The sequence below is a fragment of the Mustela nigripes genome, chromosome 3 (assembly GCF_022355385.1).
Source record: "Mustela nigripes isolate SB6536 chromosome 3, MUSNIG.SB6536, whole genome shotgun sequence".
Lineage (NCBI taxonomy): Eukaryota > Metazoa > Chordata > Mammalia > Carnivora > Mustelidae > Mustela > Mustela nigripes.
Window position 1 is genome coordinate 107,371,430 of NC_081559.1, and position 14,245 is coordinate 107,385,674.

At 35.8% G+C, this 14,245-nt stretch overlaps 1 protein-coding gene across 1 annotated transcript in view; it reads left to right on the forward strand.

Moving 5' to 3' along the window:
* CNTNAP5 (contactin associated protein family member 5) overlaps nt 1-14,245 on the forward strand; it is an 831,640-nt gene that overhangs the window by 673,882 nt on the left and 143,513 nt on the right. Inside the window, exons 15-16 of the mRNA XM_059394484.1 lie at nt 9,609-9,736; nt 9,929-10,099. Coding sequence (XP_059250467.1) covers nt 9,609-9,736; nt 9,929-10,099 — 299 coding nt within the window. The remainder of the gene's footprint in view (nt 1-9,608; nt 9,737-9,928; nt 10,100-14,245) is intronic.

Consider the following 14,245-nt stretch of genomic DNA (forward strand, 5'->3'; position numbering starts at 1 on the left):
GAATTCTAGATGGAGTGAAATAGTTGATATTTTACTAAAAATAACATTTAGGATTTTCTTTTAAAATTATTTGTTTGTTTCAATTCAGTGATGACACCATCCTAACATCTATTGGGAAAATACTCAATATAAGGAATTTAAGACTTGTGGGTTCTAGAAAACAAAACATAACTATAAAATGCTCCTTTTACTACTTATAAGAAACAAAGATGTAGACAGAGATTTTTATCACATTAGTTCTCTGTCAAGCTTTACAAATATACTATGTCTAAATTGTCTATGGAATCAAATTACTTGGGTAGTTACAAAGTTTTGAATATCAGAAATAGAACTTGAAGTAAATATCAAGATTAATAAGAGTTTTCTAATGATAAACAGGTTTTCATGTGTCTGTTAGCCATCTGTATGTCTTCTTTAGAGAAGTATTTGTTTATATCTTCTGCCCATTTCTTGACTGGGTTTTTTGTTTTTTTGAGTGTTGAGTTTGGTAAGTTCTTTATAGATCTTGCATACTAGCCCTTTACCTATAATGTCATTTGCAAATATCTTTTCTCATTCTGTGGGTTGCCTCTTAGTTTTGTTGATTCTTTCCTTTCCTGTTCAGAAGCTTTTTATCTTGATGAAGTCCCAAAAGTTCATTTTTACTTTTGTTTCCCTTGCCTTTAAAGACTCATATGTGGAACAAAAGGAACAGTGCAGAGGAACACAAGGGAAGGGTGGGGGAAATGAATGGGAAGGAATCAGAGTGGAAGACAAACCATGAGAGACTCTGGACTCTGAGAAACAAACTGAGGGTTACAGAAAAAAGGGGGCTAAGGGAATGTTATAACCAGGTAATGAGTATTTAGGAGGGCACATATGATGAACACTGAGCAATATACACAACTAATGAATTGTTGAACACTACATCAAAACTAATGATGTACTATATGTTAGCTAATTAAACACAATGATAAAAAAGATTAAGAATTTCCATTTACATAGTACATTTTATATAACATTTTGATTTGTACTATTATTGTGTAACAACATATTATAATTATACTTAAAAATGCAATGAGTCTTTGGCTTCTATTTTAATTTGCCTACTTATCACTAAGTGTATGGCATTACTCACCTAACAGTAGCTCTTACTCAGATCCAAATTACATGAGCTGCTTACCTCTTTTATCTATTCTGCATGTTTGCTCACAGTTTTCAGTTCTGATTCACCCAATTTAGGTTTCTATATTTAACAAAACATAAGAGGAATATTTCTCTTGCTTTTTTTTTTAACTTTAAGAGTTTATTTTAATAAAATAAATATATTCTATTATATCCTTACTATAAAAATTCAAATATTTCAGACATATTTAAGTAAAAAAGTAGAATCCCCTTCCTAACGACTGGTTGGAATCTTTACTTGTACCCCATACGTAAAATCTGACACCTAGAGATAATAGATGGGCATGTACGGCATTTTTACATCTTCCTATGCATATGCCACATCCTAAATGTGAGATAATATTAAACATAATATTCTGAAACTTACTTTTTTCACAAAAATATGTCTTGGAGAGCTTTTATGTGGCCTCATTAAATAAGCATGAAAATAGGTACATACTGTCCATTTTAATGGCTGCAAAGTATCCATAGTATGATTGTATTGCAAATTATTTTACCATTCCTTTATGATAAACATTTTCCTTGTAAATGATTTTTCACTATTAGAAAAAAAAGTTTCAATGAACATTTTTGAGTCTTTATTTATACCCTTTCCACTTTGGAAATCATTTCTATTGCATAGAACCCCAGCTTAAAATTGTTAAATTATCCATTTTTCTGTTTTGCTAGATGTGGTCAAATTGCTGAAGGGACTTAAGGTATTACATAGACCACAAAGGGATCAGTTCAGAACTGGATGCTCGGACTCTGTGGGGGAAATGATCCTCTCTCCCTGAGAAGGAATGTGCAGTACTCACTAGGGTTACAACAGGGCCACACAGGAAGACGTCAGTTATAACCGCTTTCTTCTCAGAACTTGCTGGAACCCTTAGGCAAGTGCAAACAGCTTGGGTGGATCCCAGGTATCATTTCTGCCATTACTGGCATGACTTCTGAGGTCTGGGGGATACTCTTGGCTAACTACAGATAGATCCTAGCATTTCTGCACTTTATTTTCAAAGTGTAGATTCTTCTTCATTAAGGATAAGAAGGAGGAAGAGAAGAGGAAGAGGTGAGGGAAGGAGGAAGAGAGGAAATAGTTCTATCGCCTTTGCAAATCTGCCTTATGGATTTTCAGAGAAAATATCATGAGCTAATATGCATACTACACTTAGAATGCTCACAATTGTAGCTGCTGCTTCTGGCAACCGTCTTATTTTCTGGATGTAAAATGTAATTTATCTCTAAGTAACATTTTATTATGTAATGAGATGATCAAATCCTGGATGTGTCATTACTAACTATACAGTCTACATCATTTAGCCTCTCTGGGCTTCAAGTTCCTATTTTATTTAAAAAAAAAAAAAAAGAAGAAGAAGAAGAAGAAGAAAGAAAGTAAGGAAAAAGAATATCTTTGGAGAGTTGGGAAGTACTGGCTGAGTTAGCAGTAATTTGTGCTCTGAGCAGATGTGCCATGAATTTGGTTCTCAAAAAATTGTTAGTCATCATGTTTATTATTTCCCCTATTTTTAAAGAAGCTTAAATAAAAGGTAAGAGACAAAGTTGATTTATAGAAGTTAAACAGATTTCTAAGAAAAAATACATCCATGTCATAAAATAAATAGAATTAAATAGCAGAAAGAACAATCAAAGGTATTATTCAGCTGTCAAACTCTAGGTGAAATGAAGAAAGAAAAAGGAAGGCCCCTCTTCCCAAAACAGAGCTGCTCTCTGAAAATTCACTCGTGAAACTCGCCATGTAATGGATGGGTCTGGCCACAATAGAAATAAACCAAGAGAGTGCTTGTAAATGTGTAACTGAAGAGTTTGTGGGCTCCCAGAACTCCTGTCAAGGTGACCCACATGTAATCTCAGGGAATGCAGGGCTGGAAAATGATTGCAAATTAGTAAACTGAAACCTAGTCAACTGAATTGTATCTTGCCTGTGTGAACGGAATGGGGATGGTCAGTCCAAGACCTGCAAAGGCAGCTCAAGGACTCAGGGGCAGAGCTGTTATTCAAGCACTACCTGGAGAAGATATAGACTGACTGTGGGAAGGAGCAGCAACCCTATGCAAGAGAGCCACTCTCTGTAGGAGTGAGACCAGGAGACCAGAGGAGCACCATGGTGACAGCAAAGGCATGCTGTTCAAATCCTGATCCTTCCACTTGTAAATGATGCACGCTGGGAAGGTTAGTCACTTCTATAAAATTCCATTTCCTCTCCTGCATAAGACAGGTGCTGATAACAATATTGTCACAGGGATGTTCTGGGATTAAATGAGATCATGTGTAAAAAACTATTTTTATGCTCACATGGCCATGGAAAGGCAAGAAGCAGCTCCCACGCTCACGTTCAGTGATAGGAGACATTCAGCTGAGCCGCAGAGCCAGAAGTCGGATCTAAGAATAGCAACCCTAAACTCAAGGAATACCTCTAACCCCTGCATGATTTTTTTCTTTCTCTCTCTCTTTCTCTTTATTTATTTATTTATTTTTTTAGAAAGAATTGTCTGTAAAAGACAACTGTGGTTTTAATAAGCATTTTACTTTCCAGTCTACTGTGTTAAACATGAGATTTGGACGACACCTGGAACAGACAGAGACCTCTTATCATAACAAGGCTTTAAGCAATAGAGTATGAATCATGGTCACATTTAAACAATAGAGTATGAAACTGAGAGTCTAATGTGGAGAAGCAGACTAGGAAGACATTAGTGAGATTGGCGGGAGAAAGCCAGTGTAGGTAGCCATCTCCAAGGACCAGGCAGACAGAGGGAGAGTGCAGACAGCTCTGATAAGAACTTTTGTGGCCCTATTGAATGCTACTTTCATTCATATCCAGAGCAGGTTAATCAAATCATGCCTCCAAAAATCTTCATCTGTGGTAGCGTTTTTTAAATTAACTTTATACTCATAAAATCTTGAGGGTCATGGTAATTTCTTAATAATAAAGTAACATTAGGTGGCCTTTGGCTGTATTCACATACCAAGGCCTGATTTTGTTTTCCTCACACCTATTTGAGAAGAGCACTATGGTTTCAAGTTTCTAGAATATTTACAGAAGGACTATAGTTTCCAAATATTTAAATATTTGCAAAATCGTCATTTTACCCTTCACATTTTTTATGCTGGGAACGGAAAACAAGAATCCAGACATGGTCTGGTCAGTATAGGGCAGAGAGGAATGGATATGACCTCCTGGTGTGCACTTGTCTATGTGACCGCAGTCGATGCTTGCATTTGCTTTTTTTGGCAATTAAGTGACAACCAACCTTTAAGTTAATCCTCTAGGTCCTTTTTATCAGGAAGTCTTAAGAAGGAAGACACAGAGGAAATAATTGCTTTAACCAAGGTTAGGGTAGAATTACTGGCAAGCATCAATACCGTACCTCAGACTTGCAGACTTGCTTCTGGACACCTTGCAGCCACAGAAAGTGGAGGACATCATGTCACCCACTCAAGGGAAGGCTCTGCAGAAGGTCCTGAGACTCACCCATTCAGATTCACATAGCGGCTTCAAAGGGTGCTAGAACCTTCAGTTTTTGCATAATTTGGTAGGTATTCCTATCTTATGCATAAGGTGTTTTTGTTTTGTTTTGTTTCATTTTATTTTATTTTTTATTTATTTATTTTTTTTTACTTTCAAGTGACTAAAAGAAAGAAACATAGAATAAGGAAAAAAAAATTCTCTTAATAGGCTCAGTGACCCAAATGATTCTGCTAAAAGAACCTTACAGAGCCGCAGTTAACCAAATTTGATTGATTCATGAAAACAAAAATGTTAGCATATGACTTTTCACTATATTTTACCCAAATGATTCACTAAAGAAATCAGCGGCCCCTGTTTTGTCCTGAAATCCTGAACCTGGTAAAATCCCAAGAGGCACATAAAGAAAGAGGAGACCACGTTGCTTCTGACGGGTTTTTCCATTAGCTCATGTGGATTTCCTGAGGACCACACATGTCTGTGACTTGTCCTTGGAGCCTCCATAAGCTGGAATCTCTAACTGGCATCTGTGACGGCCTCTGCTCATTCCTGCCAACAGTGAGGCTCTCTTTCTAACTTTTCCTTTAAAAATTATTTGTATTTCACATTTTTATTTCAAACTTAACAGGGAATATCATAACTATCCATTGAATACCTATTTTGTGTTAGTGTGTTAATAGTTTTATATGTATTATCTCCTTTGATTTATACAATATCAAATTGATATTATTACCCCATTTTAGAGATAGAGAAACTGAAGCTGAGGTCATTCTAATGACCTCACTAACATTTTATAAACTAATATACTGAGTTACATGGATTCAACCCATAAAGTCTGGTCCAAAAGGCAATGCTTTTTCACTACAACATAACCCTTTCTGCACTTACAAACTATGTGAGTACCCTGTACTCTTAGGGGGAATTTTGTGTATTATTCCAAAGGAAGACAAAGTCTATAAAGTGTTTGCCCTTAAGAAGGCAAGTTCAAACAAACGAGAAAGGAAAACAAGTTAATGTGCACAAAAAAATGTACAGCTGTAGACTCCCTGCTTATTAGTAGGTACTACCCTAATTTGTATCACTGTGTATTATCTTGTACACTAAATTCCACCACCAACAACCACACCTCTCGGATATTCTACTCATTGAATCTTTGAAATGTTTGAAACATACCTGTCACAAACTGAATTAAATCCAATTTTATTCTCACTGTGACCTTAAGAGAATGACTAAATGCCTAGGTTGTGCATAAGCAGAATACAGTCCCCACATTCTATTGAGCAGTGCAGTTTTGGCTCCCATCATACTCTTTTTTGTTTCTTCAGAATTTTAAATCCATTGTCAAAATTTTAAATTTGAGTTTTACATTAATATACCAGGTTGATCCACTTGTTTGATGTTCCTTAAAAGCATAATTACTTGTTACTAACGGGTATCAGTTTCCTTTAGTCCAAACGAATTTTTTCTACCAGTTTTCTAACCTCTCTCTCTCTCTTTCTCTCCCTATCTCTCTCTCTCTGACAATGAAGGTATATGTCAGGTTTCATTTATTATCCAAAACAAAGCTAGCTTCACTTGTTTTTGTTATTCATCTGGCCCCTGTAGGAATTTGAGTTTGTATCTATTAAAAAAAAGTATTTTTAGTATTGTACCTTGCATTATCAAACTAAATATGAAATTTTTTTCTCTGTTCCTTAGAAGATATTTTTATTCTTAGAATGCTATTTATATATTCCAGCTCTTTGACACAGGACATCAAATTGATGCAGACAGGGTGCCAGAATGGGGAAGGTAGACAGCAGTTAGCATTGATGGACAGACTTCAGAATCAACCATTTTCACCTTGAAAATAAAAATGGAGGGGCGCCTGGGTGGCTCAGTGGGTTAAGCCGCTGCCTTCGGCTCAGGTCATGATCTCAGGGTCCTGGGATCGAGTCCCACATCGGGCTGTCTGCTGAGCAGGGAGCCTGCTTCTCTCTCTCTCTCTCTCTCTACCTGCCTCTCCATCTACTTGTGATTTCTCTCTGTCAAATAAAAAAAAAAAATTAAAAAAAAAAATAGAGAGAAACAAAATCCTAGAGCAATATACTTTCTTAGAATTACATATAGGTTTGTCTTTATTCAACTTTGACTACTTAGAATTTGCTTTGAATTCTGTGCTTGAAAAGATATTGGCATCTGCTCAAAATACTTATAAAATATTAAGATGATTCTCTGGAATCATAAAAGAAATAATCTTAGAGAAATTTTTGGAAATTTCTCTTCAAGAAATCATCATGAACATGGGAGTTACTCACAAGGATTATCTAAATCACTATGCCATTGAAACATGAACTAATCACCAAAACCATTTCTTCCTTTTCCAAGGCACATGGCTAATGCACATTTCCCAGCCTCCCCTGTGGTCAGAGGTGACCATCTGATTAAACCCTAGCCATTGGAATGTGAACATAAATGATATGAGGTGTGTGTCACTTCCAGTCTCATTGGTAATTGTTTATCCTCTTTCCCTTTCCATGTCAACCTTGAAAGCCACATGTCAAAGATGATGGATCCCTAATATGGGAGGATACTCATCCCTGAATCACTATTTGAAGGTGATCAGAAACACTGGTTTGGACTGTATGTGAACAATAAATAAACAATCAATCAATAAAAAAAAGATATTGAAATATGAAGACTCAAATTTTACCTTTTGTCTTTGTAACATTCATAGGTGTTCTTTCAAACAGAAACAGCAGCCTTATTCCTAATCCTTTGAATTGCCTCTAAATACAGGTATTCAAATAATAAAAAATGGATAGTACATTTATTTACCTTTTTGGTTACTTGACCTGAATAGAATGTGTGCAGGTAATTATTTCATTTATTTAAAACCAAGATGAACTGATATTTTTTCTCCAAATTTCATGAGTTGGATGCCAAATATGAACATTTAATTTTCTACAGTGTTCTATGTAGTATGAGAACTCCCATATAGAATTATAGCTGGCTAAATAAAAAGATGGATTGACTTGCCTAAAGCTACAGAGGTTTCAGGAACAAAGATAAGAACTAAAATGAGTATTGTCATTACCATTTTTGAGCATTTATCATAGATTAGGCACCGTGCTAAGTGATTATATGATCTCATTTAATTCTCAATAACTCTGTGGTATAGACTTTATCTCCATTTTAAAATTGAGGATGCTGGGGAAATCTCAGAAATAAAATTATATGCCCAAAGTTACATAGCTAGGAACTGGGACTTGGGATTCCGGAACAAATCTGTGTGCTTCTGAAGCTATGCCCTTAGCACATCACATCACACTACTCCTGCCATGCTTCCTCAGTTCAGAATATTCAGGGATATTATTTTCTCTCTAAACGAGAGCTGTAAATTATATATAAATGATAATGAAATGTAACATTGATTTTGAGTGTGTGTTCAGTGTTTTGCTGATTTCTTTGTGACTACAGAGAGAAAAGTAATATGAATCTGCTCCTTTGTGTTCTTGATATCAAATTGCTACATCGTATACTTTGCCCTGAATACTGGTGTGTGGTGCTCTGTCCCCAAATTCCCATGCACTGGCAAAAGGTTCCATCCTGTCCTTAACTAAGGCTGTAGTGGGTGGGGACTCTAGCCCACTCTACAATTTTCAGACTACCTCATATGACTTAGTTCAGCTCGTCATTTAAAGTTGCTAGCACACTGGATGGATGGAGCATGGAAATGAAAATCTTCCATCATCTTTTATAGCAGGCTACCTGATGTTTGGATGAGTTAAATGGAGCAAGACAATAATGGAAAGTTCACCTGGCACACTTAAAAAAGGCTTTTGAGGAATTTTGGTTACTATTTCATGACTTGCTGTAATATGACACATTTTGTATTCCCACCACCCACTCCTCCCCCCGCCTTCTTTTGGAAACATCAGTGTTTTATTAGTCACGAGTTTCAGATTATCATGTGGGAATTAAATGTTAGCACATAATATACAGGCATCTTCAAAGCATATAAACATATATTTTTATTAAATGTAGACATGACTATTTATGGCAAGATTGTTAAATTTAGACACAAGGTAGATCATATGTGATCAAGTCCCTGCCTTTTGTGTCCTCTGAACTTAGATAGGTTGTCTGATATATATCTTAGACTCAGTTTCCTCATCTGTGAATGAAAATAAAGGTACCCACTTCACAAGTGTGTTGTGTGGGGAAAATGTACTTATCCCCTAATATATTTCTGGCTCAGAATAGTTATTTATTCAATGCAGGTTTCTTCTCCCAGATACTATGGTATGTTCTTACCATGAATCCAAAAACACAGCTTTAAAAAAGGGAAAAACAATACTGTCACCCTATTTATTTTTAAGTCCCCCCCCCCCAAAGGGTAACTAGTTATCTGTTTGCATAATTAACAAAGACAAAGATGTTAACTCCCAAGGTCTTTAAAACATAGAGCAAAATCAAAAGCAGCAAACAGGTAACTCTGAAGACTTGTTTTTACCTGGAGTTAAAAGGTGATAAGAAACATCTCAAGCTGATTAAAACCTATACGCTGGTGGCTGGAGCAAGACCTGGGAGTGATTTCAAGTGGAATTTGTGGTGCCCATTTCAAGTTAGTTACTGAGATAGCCAATCTCTGTGGAAAGAGAGTTGATGTTTAATGTTAAATCAACAAGGCATTGGGCAGGTGGGGTGCTGTCAGCTACAACAAGAAACAGCAAGCTCTGTAAATTACCTGTGTTTCTGGAAAGACTTAGAGAAAATGTAACTTCCCTGGTTTTTGGAAGCTGGCCAAAGGTTTTGTATTTGGCCTTCCAGTCTTTTGTATATGCTTATGAGATGAAAAGCCTTCTGGTTTCCCCTCCCTGGCCTCACCCAGCTACTGCAACTCCCCAGATCACCTTTGAAAAAAGGAGTCTTGGTAAGAGTCCCTACATTATCCACATTTTCTCCTCTTTTTTCTTAAATTTATGTTTTGCAGGACAAATGATACTGGGTTTCTTTCCTTCAAAGACCACTTGCCTGTCACTCAGATAGTTATCACTGATACCAACAGATCAAACTCAGAAGCTGCTTGGAGAATTGGTCCCTTGCGTTGCTATGGAGACCGTGAGTACTAAATTGGAAAAAAAAAAAAAAAAAAAGCTTACTCTTTTCATTACATAAGCACAAGATGTTTTTATTCCCTTATCCCTTTTTCCTGCAGTATCCCTCAGTCTTGAAAATTTTTCACATGTCCAATGCTTTTCTACATCTCATTCTAAAACAATGAACCCTGCTTAAGGATATTTCCATTTGCAGGGCACTTCTGGAATGCGGTATCATTTTATACAGAAGCGTCTTACCTCCACTTCCCTACCTTCCACGCGGAGTTCAGTGCTGATATTTCCTTCTTTTTTAAAACCACGGCTTTATCGGGAGTTTTCCTAGAAAACCTTGGCATTAAAGACTTCATCCGACTTGAAATAAGCTGTAAGTGCCCTCATTTATGAATTTAACATAATGTCAACAGAAGTCCAAGTCTTATCTTTGCCACCAATGGCTAGTACATGTTGATACTATCAAATTAATGCCTCTGGTAGTCTGTAAAAATAGTCATGCTAATTTCTAGTTCCTTCTAATTGTTTTTGCTTATTTTATTATTGCCTATCAGAATGTTATCATTCTCTCTTGAAAATAGTGTATTTCTCAAATCCCCATAGTACTTATTACAGTGTCCCTTATCTGTCCATGGGTACTGCTTACCTTTTACATTAAGCTTCCATACCCCAGAACTTTTTCACTACAATTTTCATGGAAAGCTTAATGTATTATTATTATGCATTCTATTCATAATTAGGGTCTATTTTTTGTTGTTGTTGTACTTTTGCTCTGAAAGTAATTCCTGATTTATTTTTCACCATTAGGACTGTGTGACTACCCAATCAGAATTCCTGCTCTTTTTCAACTACTTCCCCATATGCAGTGGTGCAGCTACACCAGAATATGGATCATTGTCTAACATCCCATTTCCTACACACAGGTTATATCAGTAACGATCATAAAGTTAAAAGAAGAATAATAGAAATGTAGATGGCAAAATGTCCTAATATTGAACACTTCTATGTGATCAGGCCAATTAAAAAAGAAAAGACATGAATGGTTTCTAGTTAACATTAGTCCTTTTTTTTTTTTTTTTTTTTTAGTAAAAAGGACAAAAACATACCTGTATATTGGTTTGTTCCAGTAATAGTCATATTAAAATTTCTGTTCCTCCTACTTAACTTCTACAAATTTGTGCATGGCTTATCAAAATCAATGGTCTTCACATGTGTATGTTCAAAACAGAATATAATCAGATTTGCCCATCTATCTTAATCAAAGGATACTTTTACTATTTTTAAATTTAAAGAATTTTTTTTTCACGATAAGCAACAGACATGTAAATTTTAGGAAAGGTTCTAAACATAAAGGTAAATTTGATTGATATTCATAAAAATACTTTGTTTTATAATAAATTTCAGGAATTATGATTTTTCCATGTGTTTTCTTCACGATTAGTTCTAGCAACATTTAAATATCTTTGCAATCAATAAGAAAATCACTAAAATATTTTCACTAGAAATTTTATCACATTTGGTAAAATATTATGGAGTTCCTAAATATTGCAGTTGTGTGAGCTCTCTTTGGGTGCAATCTGTGTCCACAAGCCCCGTATTAATGTGTATTCATGTGTTTCAACAGTAGGTCTGAGTTAAACAAGGATAGCATAGTAATTGTACAAATGAGAAATCAGAAGTTGAATTCTGACCCTTAGAACTAAGCCTTTGTATTTGAGTCTGCATGTTCAGAAGCCAAAGGTATAACTGGAGTTGTCTGAATTAACTTCCCTCTTGAATATAATATTTACTATATTCAAGTAATAATGACAAGTAATAAAACATGCTATTTGAAGCTTATATATACGTTATTAAAAATTCATACTGGCATCAGCATTTCTTATAACTTAGACCAACAAAAGGCTTTTTTTGGTAGAAGAATGTTTTTCACTGATCCTATTTAGAATTGCTGGTGCGTGGCAATAATAAAAGCATTTATTTTTAGTTGTTTTTGTTAGTTTTCCAATTTCTTGCACCTTCTGCCCCCTCCCCCCATATTTCTTCTACAAAGATGGACAACTCCCACCATCTTGCCCTTTTTATGCCATGACCATGATGACTTGTGCTTGTCATTAGATTTCTCATTTATCTGTGTCTACACAGATGTTTTCTATAGTTTGATGGAGGCAGTTGACCTATACTACCAATACTATGATAGTGATGTGACTGCATGAAATACCCTTTAAAAGTTATTTATTTATTTGACAGAGAGATAGTGCGAGAGGGAACACAAGCAGGGGAAGTGGGAGAGGGAGAAGTAGGCCTCCCGCTGAGCAGGGAGCTGATGCAGAGCTGGATCCCAAGACCCTGGGATCATGACCTGAGCCAAAGGGGATTGGACACCCTTACCCAGGGACCCCCTGCATGAAATACCCTTAAAAGCATAAGTAAAGTTCTGGGAAGAGGAGCTTAAAAATTTGAGAGCTCCAGAGAAAGAAACAAAAGCACTAACTGGAGGAGATGACTGAGGTATTTGCACCAGCTCCCTGTAAATCACCAAGCAGTTAGATGTTTCTTTTGCAGTTATAGAACAATACATACAAGGAAAGAGATCTCTTTAATTGTTAGCCTTAACCTCCTTTTACTCTGAAGATTCAGACTATTAATGGGAGGACGCTCTTGTGGCTTTAGTGTGAAATAAGATCTCTCCTATCTAACTTAGCCAGGCTCTGAAAATGTGGGGTTGAGTTCCAACCATTGCATAATATGGATATAATAACCTCAATGTAAATTTAATAAAAATCAGGCCCTAAGGCCTTTTGATTCATTAAAGCAGCAGCAAATGTCATGGCATATTATCACAAGATAATGAGCAATGATTTAGTGTTAATTACATTTCAATGTCCAATTTGTTTGTACTTTCTGGTACTGTATTTTGTCCTTCGGGTCATACAAAAATGTTTTAAATTCAGGTGGTATTTAATTTGAAGAAAATTTAAAAATCCATTGATGTAATTGTTTGCCATACAGTTTTTTCACCAGGTTGAAGAACATATACTTTTTTGAAACAAGAGGATTTTATATAAAAAATTTAAAATACAGGACTTCATATTTTTCAAAATACTGTATTTATTATTATTATTATTATTATTATTATTTAAAAGGAAAAAATAAATTGGAAGAGGTCTTGTATTTATTATTAACATCTATACTCATCTTTTACCTTTTCTGTAGATAAAATTTTCACCCTAAGGGGTTCATAACAAGATACTTTTACAGATCAGCTACTTATAAAGGAAATGGCCTTTAAACACATGAAATGGCTCAGAATAGATTTCTTTTCCATCCCTAAGGAGTATTCCTCTATAACTATTCGAACAGAAGCCTCTGAAGTTGATATATCCATATTGTTCAACAGGGAACAAGACGTCTCCATGAAATTTTCAATCCATTTCCTTCTGGGTCACTTCCAGCTAAGACGTGTGAATTATGTAGCCTTGAAATTAGTCCATATTCTATGAGAAACAAGACATTACACAGTATCATGTCTTAGTGGATCTGTTTCAAAAGAGACTGAGTGTAAAAAATGAGCTAATTTGACAATTATCTCACAATGGTTGTGGGTTGGAAATACAGTTTAGAGTAGGTGAAGAGGAGAAGTGGGGAATTGTTGAGAGTCTGTGTGGTTTAGTGGAAAGAGCCTATTGCTTAGAACCCCAGGTGATTCAAATTTCCAGCCTTCTAAGTTTAATTGTGAACATGTTCTTTACCCCTTTGGTGCTTACTTATGCAAAATGGGACTTATGACATCCATATGCCAATCTGATGTATTTGGCTGCAATTAAGAGAAAACTTGATCTGAACTAGTAGATACAAGGATGGGGATTCACTGGTACTGAGACATATGACTAGGTCCAGAACTGGTGAGACATTTTATTTCTGGTTGGATTCATCAGTTTTATAATGTTTCATAATGTTATCTGGATTCAATTTATTTCTCTCCCTGCACTGACTTCTGAATTTTTTTCAGTCTAAAGCTAGCTGTCCTTCAAGGGAGAGCTACATTTCAGCTAATGGGTAAAACTCCTGGTGTGCAACACCTAAACACCTCTGGCCAAGGCTTCTGGCCATGGAAGTAAAGATTGCAGAGTGGTTTTGCCAGGACCCACCTTTACATGTGCTGGGGGAAAGAGGGAGGAAAAACAATGTGCCTCTTAACTTTTCAGTTCTTGGTTGAGACCCCTGTAATAAAAGAGTAACAAGAGGAAAACAAACAGAAGTTTACCAATCTACACACATTGTGTGCACATGACATGAACAGAGAAAAATGAATAATTCAAACAGGTGGCTTAGAATTATAGATTATCATATAGTGTGTTCAACAGAGAAAAATAAAATTATGGAGAAATAATGGACAAAGGAAAGCAATATTAGGTTTTCAAAAGTTGTGATAAATGCTAGTTAGTAAAGTTTGTTATGCAGATCTCTCTGGTGTCATCTCTAGACTGATAGGATCTAAAGATGTCTCCAGGCATGCCTG